Raw genomic sequence first — 13,825 nt, 5'->3', positions numbered from 1 at the left:
TCACCTCAGTGAGGTTTCCTCACTCTCCTTCATCCAGTTGTATACAGGCAAGGATGACTCATTTGCATTTCTTATGAACTTGTGAAGTTTTGTTTAAAAACCACCCAGAGATATTGGTAAGCTGCTTGTGTGGCTGCTGATGTGCAGTGGTGAAGTCAAAAGACTATCCAGTGCTCTAGAAGAGCATCTGGAATATAGCATACTGGGAGTACTGCAATGTTCCTATTTCATCTGAATATATCGACAAATCTAAACTACTTAAGAAACAACAAATTGAGGCAAGAAGCTGAAAATGGGTGTGAAAGCTGGTCTTGTTCCCCGTGGATGGATCTACTTGTAATAAAACAATTGTGTATGTGAGACTGGAGTCACTTAACCAGTAAGATACAGAAAGCCTCCAGTTTATTCTCCTGGCTCTTGCCACCTCTGAGAGAAGCCCTGACTATTTCACTCTCCTCTTGCTGTGTGCTTGTATGAGGCAGAATTTAGAAGTTTCTCACCTATTAAAATCTTAAGTTCTGCTGTCTGTATAGCTCTGTGTTTTTTCTTAAATGTTGTTTTTGGATGCAGTCAGTGGTCCCTTACAGTTATGTGAGGAGCTTAGGCGTTTTATTCCTTTATCTGAGGGACAGAGGTAGCAAGTTTACTGGAGTTTTCTTTTTCCTTTGTCTAAATAAAGGTGAGTGCCCCTCTGTTTTTAATATGTCTTTAATTCAAACAGAGTTGCTGAAATTCCTGAGCTCTTGTTCAAATGGTACCCAAATGTAAGATGAGCTAAGCTGACTCTGGAGCAAGACGCTTCCAGTTGAAGCTTGGTTTTCTCCTGTTTTGAGGTTCCCAAACGTGCCAATTGCTTTGGGGACTCTTGTTGTCTCTGAGGTGAGGCCTGAGGGCTCATTGTCTGCATGCTTGGGAACTTTGAGAAATTAGTTGTTGACTAGGCTGCAGTGCAGCTGTCTGACCTAAATGCTGATGTTACCGAATGCTATGCTCTGCATTCACCAGAAAGCTAATACATCAAACTTGGTGTTTGTAGTTTCTCATTTAGGTGATTAAAGCTTGGTTTTGTGTTCTTTCTCCATAAAAAAAGTTTTTCTCACTAATGGGAATCTACATAGGCAAAATATCTGCACAAGCCCAGATTACCTTGTAAGTAAAGGCTGTTTTCCTGCCCCTTGTTGTTTTCAGGATTTAATAATACGTGGCACTCTAATTTTGAGTACATACTTTTGATCCATTCAAAAATTTAAGGAATTTATTCTGCTCCTCCTGTACAGTCATGGTTAATATACTAATGTATTTTTTTAATTGCAGACTTTAAAGAATTCCAAAAGTCTTTGCTCCCTTGACTATGAAGATGATGATGATGACACACAAATGAAGACAATTGTTTCATCCCCATGTGACTCAAATGATCTTATGAACATCATCACCCCCGGTTCCAGTCCGATGAAAGAACAGCTGGATGAAGTAAGGCATCATGGGTCATGCCAAGGTAGCTTCAAAACAAGGGATTACAAGAAAGCAGCTGCAGTATGTGAAAGCGATGAGGACACGAGTGATTGTGAGAGCACCGAAGAAGGCATCTTTCCTCTAGACTGTGGGGACTTGGACCTAGAGCAGATTGAAAACAACTGAGACTCAAAGTTGTGTGCTAGAATCAGAGTTGTTCTAAATTAAAATGATAGAGGATTACCTTTGCCATGCATAATCCATGTCCCTGAATCTCTGTATTGCCTATCTTGGGCCTGTGTTAGAAGAAATGTTTCAGGTGGGGGAAAAACGTGAACCATTGTTACCTGTTTAGTCTATTGATCAATATGTGGATGACAACAAAAAAAAAAAAAGTAGGAGGTTAAATGTTATTTTGAACGTTAAGGAATAATTTTGATTAAAAAATTTCCTAACAGATATTTTGCATTTTTATGGCTTTTACAGTTCTGGAGAAAAAGCATCTCTATTTTGAAATGAATTTTCAGAAGGGCATTCTATAAAACTAAATCTGTCTACAGTGATTCTGGTGCGGGTATATGTTGCTTTTGTTAAAGAGCTTAATGTGAAAAGTGAATTGCATAACGAAATTGGTAATAAACCTTCAGATAGAACTCTTAAATACTTGGTTGACAACTGGTCCAAAATACTTAACTGCCATCTTCGACAGTGTCTGGTTGAAAAAACTTCATAACATGTACAAATGTTCTTTTCATACATTCAGGACTTTTTGATCAAAATATGGTAGTGACCTTAAAGGTTAACATTTTCCATGATTTTACTACTTGAATTGTTTTCTAGCCTGAAGCAATGCTAATTTAGGTGGGATAAAACTGCGAGTAGCTGCCCACCTACTTGGTCATTATGTTTTCTGTGGTTCAAAAGAATGTACAACAAGAGCACTTGAACTTTTAGACAGGGACTTTGTAATGATCAATTCCCCAGGAGGTGATCCCTTCAGCAATACTAGAAGGAAAATAGTCCTTGACTTAAATAAAATGACATTTTGCTTTGCACTTGTGTCTGCTTATGAATTTCACTGGTGGAAAACGCGTAGCCTGTGGCAGATTCTGTAATAATGGTGCTTATGTGCAAAACTGGGTGGAGGGAGAGGGCAGATTTCTGGTCATCTGAAAAGAAAGTGATGTCAAGTTAGTCTGGGGAGCTGGGGAGTAACTCGTGCTGGATCCCAAAAGTGTGTCTCAGTGATTACATACACTGTGATCATCTCAAATGTAATATTGTATTCATTGCAGACTATTGCAACACACGCTTGTTTTGTTAGTTGAGCTACAATAAGGATTTTCCTGAACAAGGGGGAAATTAATCTCAAAATGGTTTTAAACTGGATAAAAATGGGGAAGCTCAGGTTATGTCGCAGTGCATTGTGTTAGTCTGCTTAAACGAGCCGACTCCTACTGTAACTTGTGCCATAAACCCAAAATCCAGCAATGTATTTTAAGTCAGCTAATGGAATGTGATTAGGAAGAAGTATGTATTTTGAAAGAAAATAAATATTAGAAAGAAGTAAATATCTTTAGGCATATGGCAAAGGCTCCAGCCTTATGATTAGGGTCAGCCTTTGATCATAAAGAGAATTGGCCTTTAATTACTGAACCAGCTTACATAATGCTATCTATACAAAATTTTAAAAGTTTAGGTACCCAGTAAGAAGTTCTAAACTCTTCTTTTTTTCTTGCTTTTATGACTCCTACTGTGCATACAACTACAGGTGGTAATGATCTGTGATATTGATCCTGGGTTACTGCACCTCACGTAGTGAGGTGCAAAAACACTGCAAAGACTTACTGGCTTCTTTGATACGGTAATATATATTGTGTGGGAGAAAGTTGAAGCTTCTCACTGTTGACAGAAATCATTCTCCTTTTTCTAGATGAGTAAATAAAGGAGTTGCTCGTGGAGCAAAGGCTTCAGTTCCTTCAGAAGCTCCTGTTCTCGCCACGTGTGTCTTACTCCACAGATATTTTCTCTGGTGTAGTACAGGACATACAGATAGCGGCATGCACAAAGCTATTTGAGATAATCTTACGCAACTGAGGATCACAATTCTTGCTGCTGCTTCAAGAAATAGCTACTTCAAGAAGTAGCAAGTGAGGTACAGCCAGTTCCCCTCGTGGGTAGGTGGGCAATGCGCTGTAGTGCGGGCATCGGTCATCGTGGGTAGTGGAACAACCCAGCTCCCCCCTGGACTGCAATTACTGGTTGCAGAACTACATTCCTCTCTGTGTATTCCTCTTAATTGAGTGATAGAGGTAAGTAAAATTGAATCAACTTTAATACAGGATTGTAGCAAAGGCCAATAGTACAACTGGGATCACTTAAAAGCTAATCTGCCTATTTGAAAGCACTCTAGTTAAAAGCGTAATGGCATGGAATGAGAAGGCTAATGTGGCAATCCATTTGGCTCTTCCTCCCCCAAGGAAGACAAGCTCCTGGAAGAAGTAGAAGAAGAGTAAAAGGAGATAAGACGTGCTTTGCCAAGAAGGAACAAGAACTGAAGCTATTAATAAGATGGTGATAGAGTAAAGGCAAAAGTAGCAGACCGGATAATATTTATTCTAGCTCTGAAATATGGTCTGGCTGTGATCTTGATGAATTGACTTCTCTAGCTGCAAAGGTAAGCACCTTCTGTAGGTGTCCTGTTTTCAGTCAGCACAAAGCCACATTCCTACCCACACACTTAGGGTAGGAAGGGCTTTCCCAAGTGAACGTACAGATACAGGTGCTTATGGTAACACAGGACTTGGTCTCCTGGTAAGCCAGCTGTTTAAATAGCCCTTTTGTGGACACAAACAGAAAGGAGTGGGTTTAGACACTGAAGAACAGGTCTCCTGAAAATGGGGAGTAGTAATTATCTAGTTTAGGCTCTTATTAGTGGGTGACAGGAAAATAAGTAGTTGAACAGCTGTGCAGTAACACTGGTAAATGAAGAAATCTGCTGAAAGGAATCTGTGCACTTTGTCTACGGATGCTAATGTAATCCCCCCTGAGAACTAAGAGTGAAAGGAATTATTGCTTAAAACTTACTTCAGATGGGGCAGGCTTTGGCTTTGCGTCCCCTGCAAGATCTGTAAGTCCTACTCCGAAAGAAATTTCGCAGATGACGAATTTGGCACCCTTGCTGCACTTGGTTATAGGATAAAAATCTGTCGTGGCTGTTGGGCAAATACAGATGGTGGTTTGCAAAAAAAAAAAAAAAAAAAAAAAAAAAAGAGGGAAAGCATGGTTTCAGAGATTGAATTGTATTTGGAAGTGGGCTGAACGAGGCTGTAAGCAGCTCTGCTCTGGGAGTGGTTTCCTTCTGTCTTGCACCCAGCGTCAGAACGGAAGGCGGTACTGCATGGGGTTGTGGGAGTTGCTCTGGGTCACTTATCTTTCATTTTTATTAGCAACCTGGCTAACAAAAGTAGTACGCGCGTTAAATTTGCAGTCAACAGGAAGCTGGACAGATGTGAAAGATAAGATAGCATTAGAATTCAAAGTCATCTTGGCAACATGTAGAAATGGTTGCGACCAGGAGGAGATGGTGGGGGAAGACAAGATCCTTTTCAGCAAGGTACTAAATATAGACGGGGTTAAACAACTGCACAATAGTCACGCCGGCTATTTAGCATTATTTCAAGTAAGGGATCTGGCAGTTTGTCCTGCTGGTGGTAGAACGGCAAGCTTCAGGCTAAAGTTCACAAATGGCGATGTATTTGGTGAGACTCAAAATAATCCTGTGCTTCACAGGAGCACCTGTAAGCATACAACTTGAGAGCCTGCACTTAAGAGTGGAGAGTGGCATAACTGAGATCTTGAAAATGTGGGAAAACGCGCTTGTGAGGATGCGGTGAAAGAACTGAGCTTGAAATCATACGGGAGACTGAGCTTAAATTGCAGCTAGGATGCGTGATGGTTTCTTCTAAGGCCAAATATAAAAAAAAAAAGGACAGGGAATCGCTGAACAGATGTGCAGGGAGATGGTAGTAGCTCTTCCACAAACAGAGATCTGTTAAGAGCAAGCATCTGTCAGGAGCCGTAGCTACATCTCAGCTTGCTTTGGGGCAGGGGAAAAGGCTGGCTGACTTCCCACAGTCCTTTCACGTCCCATTTTCCTTCGGATCTGTGCGACTTGTATCTACAAGCAAGCCTAAAAGTAACAACTGAAATAACGGCTGGAGGAAGAGGAGTTGAGAATAGCGTGGCAAGGCAAGCGCCCTGGAGCAGAGGTAGGAGCTCCCAGCACGCGCTTCAGCTGTAATCTGTAGATCCTATTCAGAGTTGGGCCCCTATGTTGCACGCTTGGGCTAAATCATCTTTCTGAAAAACATCAATATGTATTTGTCTGCACACAAGCCCATTCTGGTGGGGAGGTGCCTACTGAATTTACATTCGCTTTCAAATGGTAGGTAAAGATGCTGATTACCCGCTGGTGCAAAGCTAGCCTCTGCAGAACCTCTCAAAACACACGGGTTTGTTGGAAAGCCCTCGGTTGGTGGTTGGCAGGCGCTGGAATGATTTTTCTCAATCTGTTCCCTGTGTTTATTTTGCAAGCTTCACAGTGTTCGTTTTTAAAAGCTCTGGAGTATAGATCAGTGTGCTTGCACAGTGAGCTTTCGTAGCAAGGCTCATCCTCTCGTTAGAAATCATCCAGTGCTGCTCAGCGGATCACCTGGGATGTCTTCTTCAAGGGCTTGTCCTTAAAAGAGGTGACCTGGCTGGGTGGCACGTGTTGTGTGTGCTCACCCTGCAAATGACCTGGTCCAGGAGCTGTGGGCTGCCACTTCTACCGCGTCTCTCTACCTTTTCCTCAGCGTTATAAAGGGACAAGCGTCAAATAGTTGGGATCTGGGGCCCTGCTGCTGTGGCTGCTTATCCTTGGACCCCTTGGTGGAGCTTGTTAGTTGTTTAACGCACACAAAATACGGTTTTAGAGGAGCATTGCTGCCATATGCTCAGCAGCCCATTCTGGTGTGTTTTCAAAGTGAGCTTTGACATCAGTTGTTTTGGAGTTTGTGTGTAATTAACATCATCCAAGTTACTGCTCCCACCACCATCTGGCCAGCACAATAGTCACTGGTATGCCCAAAGCTGGTATTTACTAGGGGAAAATGGGGGTGCTTTCGCTATCTGCAGCGTCTCAGACCCATCCAGCAGTACCGCTTTTGTGGGGTTTTTGCTACTGCAGAACGACTTAGAGATCTATGCTGTGAGCGATTTGAACTACGGAAATATTGCATGAACTCTATGAAACAAACTTAAAAATTCCATAGCTCAGCACTCCACTTCTTAGACTCTTTAAAACTCAAGCCACAAGATGAAATGTTTTATGATGTCTCAGTTTGGTCAAAGAGCTGCGGTGTCCCCGTTCAGGTAAACTCATCTGATGTGAGCGACGATGGGAACTTAAAGTGAGGGCTATTTCTGCTGAGCGCTCAAAACTTGTGTCCCGCTTTCCAGAACAGACTTGGCTGAACTCCTCCCTGCAGCAGCGTGAGCTGAGAACGGATCCCCGGAGCGCTCAGCTGTGGGCTGGGGTGATGTTCAACTGCCCCAGCTGCCTTTTTTTTTTTTCCTTTGCTCTTCCTTGCTTCATCTTACAACTGCTCCGCGTCGGGTGGGGGTCTGAGACCCCGTCTGAATGAGTTTCTGGAAGCGCCAGCGCTGTGGCTCGTGGCTGGGGTGGCTACAGCAAGGGGAAGGGCAGTGCTGCGGCCCCTGTGACGTGCAGCAGCAGTGGGATCGCTCATCAACACGCAGGGCTGCTCGCGTCTCAGGGAAGCGGATATTCCTCGAAATCCATTCCCATACAATTCTTAGGTAGAAGAGGAGGGAGATCTTGGAAAAAGAGAAACGGAGGATGGCCCCGTACTGTCTGCAGCTTTAGCTTTTTTTGCAGCTAATGAGGCTGCGGTCCAGCACACGACGACATGATTGTGCCGCGTGACCCTGCTTCATCCTCCCGATGGCTCTTTCCACGCACTGAAGGAGACGTGTTCCTGTGGAAGACGGAGCACATCGCCACATGAATGGAGGATCTTTCATAATGCGGAAAGGAAAGGTGCACGAGAGCGAATTACGAGTGCGTAGGCAGCTTTGCATCTGCCATTTGCTAATTCTGAGGGATTTAGCAATTTTCATCTCCCTCTAACACACAGTTTTAAAAACACTATGTGATACAACTCCTCCACTGAAAAAAAGTAGGAAAATATATTAATTCTCCAGTCTGGGTCATCAGCATTGTCATGATCGCAAGACCCACAACAAAGTCACTCACTGTGCAAGCTAACAGCCTGCTACTTTGCTTATTGCCTGATAACATGGATCCACCAGAGGGGAACTGAGATGCATGTTTTGCAGATGTCTTCATAGCGTTTTACTTACCAAGAAAGCAATGTCCGTGCCTAGGGAGCACGGCTTTTGCTCTGGATTTTTTAAGTCTGGCTATTGCAAGATGATCTAGTTCTGGTTTTCCCCTCTGACTCATTAGCATCCCTAATGCCTCCCCATCAAGCTGCTCTGCCCTCCTTGCTGCTCAGTGACATCCATCGTCCTCTCTCAGCTTGGAAAATCATGTCCAGAGCTGGTTTGTCGGAAGGGTTTGGGTGGTGTGTGGGTTATCCGGGCAGCAGCAGGCAGCTGGGATGGCAGGCGCGTGCCCAGCACTTATGAAATGTTTAGAGAGTTGAGATGCTGATCTCTCAAATCTCAAATAAGAGTTTATAACCGGTGTGGTTTTGAGCCCTTAAAACAAGGTCAAAATTGGATGAAATTTTACAGGAATCACAAATGCTGATTTGTGACACTAGCTTTGTGACGATCACAATAACCCTGACAAAGTCCCTATAGATGCTAAGGTCACTTAGCTAGATGATTGGTGGTTTGTTTTGGGGTTTTGTGTTGTTTTTTGTTTGGTTGGTTTTTGTTGGGGTTTTTTTGTGGGTTTTTTTTTTTTTAATTGAGAAAAGCGAAGTATTTTTTTCCCTTATCTTTGTATGAAAAATGTTGAACTAATTTAGCTTTTTTTTTTAATAAATGGAAGGAATCAACCCAAAGCAAATACCTGAGATAAAGGAACTTCAGCCTGAACACCTTAAAGCCATTGGAAACAAGTCTAAAATCAGGATCTTGTAATGGAAGATGTTGGGTGACCTGATCTTGGGAGCTCTTCTCCATCATGTAGGGCAAGGTGAGTGTGTCTGCCTTGCCTGTCCACTGTGAATGTTCTGCTTTCAAATGTCGTTATATTGGTGTCCGTCTAGGGCAAATGAGAAAATGGGGACAGAAAAAAAGAGTGAAAAAACACAGAAATCAACAGAACAAGAGACATTTGGATAGAAAAAAAAATATCTAATATAGGAGACCATTATTTAAAGGCATTTCTGTCAGTTTACCTTAGAGCTAGTGGGAACAGCTGGGCTAGTCTTTAGGCACCAGGCTCTTTGAGTTCTCACCAAGAAGTTTCCTAAAACCATTGCTCTTCAGGAAAAAAATAATGTGATTTTAACCCATAAGCAGGAAAGGACCGGGGCTGTAAGACTTGTATGTGCATACATAAAGCTATCTGGACCTCGAACTCCTGAAGATGTGTGTATCTTGCCTAGTAAGAGCCGTTCAGAACGGTAGCAGTGACCCTAGAGGCTCTCAGCCAGGAAAGGAGCAACTCCTAAATATATATATTTATTTTTTTCCCCCTAGCCAATTTGTCTAATGCTGCATTTTCGCACACTCCAGTGTTCAGTGCAACACCTGTTCCTAAACCCACTTTCAAATGGTACCATCCAACCTCGTTTCCCTGCATTTCTTTAAACTTCTCTCTCCCTAAGGGCTCTGCCCCAAAGGATCTGTTTTCATTTTCTTTCCCGGGACGCATGTATTCCCGAGCGAACCGAACTGCTGGAGAGGGGCTGAACTGGGAGCACTTTGAGTGCCGCTGCAGATCCCCAGCACGGGAGATGCGGGAGTGGGGGGAAAAGCTTGAATATGCAAGCGGAGCGAGCCAGACGTGGGGACAAAAGGGTGATATAATCCATTTTGCCAATGGCCAGCTGTTCGGCTGCGGGGCTGCCCCGCTCCCCCCATGGATAGTTATGCAAATGGAGTGGGGGGCACAAGAAGGCAGCTGGGCCACCGGCCGAAGCAGTAAGCTGGCCTTTGTAACGTGGGCTTGCTCGTTAGCCGGGCCGTTGCGTGTACACGTGATGCTTTGGGACGGGGCTTGCTGTTTGCCAGCCGAAAACTTACCTTCGGCCCAACAATGCACAAAAGCTCCAAGATGTTTAAGGAGGGGGGGAATGCTGGATCCCCAAGGTCAGTGCAAATGGTGTTTCTAATGCAGCCTGGATAACTCCCCTGGCCGATGGCCCTGCTTCTCTTCCCTCCCACCCTCATCTCTTTAGTGCAACGAGGAAGGTTTTGTCTGAAACTGGGCACGGATGTATAAAAAAAAAAACCTGTGATGTTTCCACAAGCCTCCAGGCTCTGCCACAGCAGGCTGGCTGGTCCCGTGTTGTTGCCCCCATTTTAATCCCTCTGACAAATGCGCTGGGGTTCGTGGGGTGGGTGGTGTACCCACCTCTCCTTATTGCCCTGGTGTCAGATTTGTTCTGCAATGGGGTGGAAAGCTCCAGCTTCGCCCCTTGTTTGGGAGAGGACCGGGTGGGTTGTGACGCAGCCGATGCTGGCTGGCTTCAGCCCGGCTCCCACAGGGGATGTAGGGGTTTCCAGCACGGGGCTGCTGCATCCCATTGCTGGGCTACCGAATGGGGTCTCAGGTTTGGAGGTGCACGCTGGGGAGCGAGGGCTGGGTGCCCCCAGCCAGGGACTGGAGCAGCCCTGGGCATCGGACGCATCTGTAGGGATGGGATGGGACATCGGCCTGCGTGTCTGTCCTGGCTCCGCAGTGCCCGTGGTGGGGAGGGCTGTGGCAGAGCTGCGATCTGGCGTCCCACAGCATCGCTGGGGCAGGGACTGACGGCCCTGGGCTGGGCTGAGATAGGGTCAAGATGCCCCACAGACATTTTATGAAAGACACCTGCCCCTTCCCTCCTCCCTGCCTGTCCCCAGAGCTTTCCCAGCCACACAGGGCTGAGCGTCAGGAGGACAGCAGGAGTGACCCCTGTGAAATGAGGAGGACCATGGGGTGCTGTGGTAGGAAACTGGGCAAGAGCGATGCGCTGCTGCCTGCTGGCGCTGTAACCCAGTGGTCGTGCTGGTCTCTCTTTAACCCCGTCCGCTGTGCTCTGGCCCTGCTGTGGCTTGCTGGCTCCCCGCCAGTTGTTGGGGAGATGTCGTCTGAGTCTCTCATCCTTTGCCAAACACGCATCGGTGCCTGGGAGGGCTCCCCTTGGAAGCCAATGGCAAAATTTCCCCGGAGCTGCACGCTGTGGGTGGATGTGCCGCACCAGCACCTCTCACCTTGCCATCGCACCTGCGCGGTTGCGAAACACATGGCTCCCGTAAAAGCTGTTCCTGGAAAGCACACTGTGCCTCTCCGCTGCCATCAAAACCCCAATGCACGGTGCTATGGGTGGCCCAAGGGCGGGATGCAGGGATGCTCTGCCCTCGCTGCAGCCGGGGCACTGGACACACAGATTCCCTGCATCCTTCTTTTCGACAGAGGTGGGAGCGGGGCTGGAAAAATATGAATGGTAATTGACCTGGCTGAAGGCTGAGCATCGTTTCAGGGGCTGGGAGTTCAGGGCGTGCTGAAATCCACCCCTGCAAGCTTTGAACTGCAAGTAGTCATGTAAATTGTCGGGCTCTTGAACGTTTAACTGCATTGTTTGGACGGGGGGAGTCAGGACAGACCGACAGACCCCCAAAACAGGGTTTGTGGGGACCTGGGGGAAAGCTGCTCGTCATGGTGAGACGTTTGCCGGGGAGGAAGGTTGTCTTGGACAGGCAGGTTGGTAGATGGGTGTCCAGAGCCAAAGGAAAACAGTGGATCGTGGATAGAAAGAACAGAAGAGAGCTGCCCTTTAAGAGGTTGCACCAGGTTTGAGCGCTGTAACCCACAGAGGAATTTACTGCACTTGGCAGCAGTATCGGCTGCGTATAGCAACACTTTTAAGTGTGCGGTGGGTGTTATTCTCCCATATTCTTCCCATCCTATATGCTTCAGTAACTTGATACATCTATCGGATCCTCTCAGCCCTCTCCTGTCTATGCCCTGGAGCCGCTGTTGGGGGGGAAACCCCATCGGTGTCTGCAGGGAAGAGGTCTTTTCCCCAGAAAGACCCCTTTGCAACTTCTCAGGTGTCTGAAACCAGACTTACTCTCCATTTCTCACTCTCTCACCAGAAAATCGGTGCTTCTCTTGGTGTTAATTCTTGCAAATAACTTTTACTGTCTAATTTTAATGCCTTTTGCAAGTAGCCCATCTAAATATTCAACTGATTCCTGTGGAGATAGTTCAGGCTATTGGGAAAATAATGTGCCTTCCTAGGATGTCTTTACTGTCTGCTAGAAGCTGTTCAATGTTTTGGGTAAAATGTGTTTAGAATCACAATTAGTTCTCTCTTCCTGCCCCCCGCCTTTGTAGGTGGTTAGGTGATTAGATGAAGGAAATTCATGACCATAATATGTCCTGGCCTAGACACTCCATGCAGCAGCCTGCACTTTACAGACTGGTAGCAATTCAGCCTCCTGGTCATCATTTTTTGCAGCAGGGATGAAATACCTTTATTTCACCGACAATGGGACTGCCGGGATGATTCTGGGCTGTGGATAGCACGGGAAGACTTCCTCCAAGAAGCCATGCTTTCCCGATTACACCCGCTCAGACACTACAATATCAATGCACACAGTTTCTGCTCCTTTCTTGTATGCTCTGGAGTCTGTGCTCTATGAAATCATTGGGGCTACACCTTAAAACCGACGAGGGAGCCTGTGGTGGAGCTGGGGATGGACACAAGTCTCCCTCCCACGTTGCTGCTCTGCTGCGTGGTCCTGGAGAAGCTGGTCCTCGGGGCTCTTCACATCAGACATGTTCTCTCACCTGGTTTTCCCAGCAGGACCCATGTGCTAAAACACCCTGTGCGTCTTGGTTGACGCTACTTTCTATAACAGCGACGCAGCGCACCCCCAAATGGATTTTCTGCACCGTTTTGTAGCCTGGTTTGGGGGTTTTTTTTTTGGTGTTTTTTTTTTTTTTAATTTTCCCGCTGCGGCTGGAGGCTGACGAGGTCTGTCCTCTTTATTACGCCTGCTCGGCCTCAGCCGGGCAGGGATTTCAGTTGGAGCAGTTTAACGAACCTCGGCGCTGGCCTCATTGTGCTGCATTGTTTTTGTGGGTGTCTGCACCTTTCAAGCGAGCTCCAATTAGAAGAGAGCTGGGGGCGGCGGAGAAGAGAGGTTGAAAGAAAGGAAGTAAATAGAGGCAAAATGATTCAGCTTTCAGCAAATCTGCAGCCTGTTTGTCAGCCAGATGGAGCCACGTAGTGGATGGCTTTGCTGCAGCCTGGCCCCCGAGCAGGTGGGTATTTTGGAAACGATGAGCAGTTTGCCCCTCTAATTTGCGGCCGCGCAGCTTACACCGGACATATGTTGATTACAACTCGACTCGGCTCCTGCTGTTGCAGGAATCACAGCGCGTTCGCCTTTCCCCACCGGCTTTAAAAAGAAATTGCTGGAATGAAAACAAAGAGGAAAAGTTACAGACACTTGTTGCGCTGGAGTGGGAAGGACAAACGAGGGTTCAGAACCACCCGGGCACCATTTCGCTTAAGTACTAATTGCTGAGTGCCTTTCATTAAGAGACCATCGTGGTTGTCCCAGCAGCGTTTTGAATGTATATGCAGATGGGCAGATGGTCCTTTGCTGTAGTACAGGCAGGCGCATCTAGTGTTACAGATGGATTATTACGTTGATTCATTGCTAAAAGAAAAACTTGTCTCACAATGGGGCATTCGTTTGAGCACGGTTCCTTCTCGAGCTTATGTTTCTCCTCAGTATTGCCAGCTTTCACTCCATGAAACAAAGTTTTCAATCAGCAAGTCTAGTGTTTCCCCTTCTGTGCTGCAGAGAGAGAATGAAAAAAGTTAAAGAGCCTGTCTAAGAGTAAAATGGTCCTTTTAGGAACCTAGAAGGTGCTTTATAACTTCAACTGCCGTTGGGCAGGGAGGGCACCTTTTGTAAGTGGTGTTTACCCTGCATCTTTCTAACCTGTGCTGAACTGTGATCCTTCCTAGGTCAAGTCCTCCAACATCACTGGGTTAGGAGGAAGATCTGGGACAGACACATCGTGTTGTCCTCATGGAAGAGGAATCAGTCTGAAGCTCAAGGTAACTTGCCCAGAAGATATTTTAGCTTCAGGCAGTGGCATAGCTAT

General features: G+C 46.1%; 1 protein-coding gene across 2 annotated transcripts in view; it reads left to right on the top strand.

Moving 5' to 3' along the window:
- The window catches only part of FAM53A (family with sequence similarity 53 member A), a 73,592-nt gene extending 71,085 nt beyond the window's left edge, over nt 1–2,507 (top strand). For both annotated transcript variants that reach the window (XM_063336666.1, XM_063336665.1), the window contains exon 5: nt 1,315–2,507. In XM_063336666.1, coding sequence (XP_063192736.1) covers nt 1,315–1,638 — 324 coding nt within the window. In that variant the 3' untranslated portion in view covers nt 1,639–2,507. The remainder of the gene's footprint in view (nt 1–1,314) is intronic.
- Nucleotides 2,508–13,825: the final 11,318 nt, after the last annotated feature.

The sequence above is a fragment of the Chroicocephalus ridibundus genome, chromosome 5, assembly GCF_963924245.1.
Source record: "Chroicocephalus ridibundus chromosome 5, bChrRid1.1, whole genome shotgun sequence".
In the NCBI taxonomy this organism is placed as follows: Eukaryota; Metazoa; Chordata; class Aves; order Charadriiformes; family Laridae; genus Chroicocephalus; species Chroicocephalus ridibundus.
Note: the sequence above shows the minus strand (reverse complement) of the source record. Positions and strands in the feature narration are given on the sequence as shown.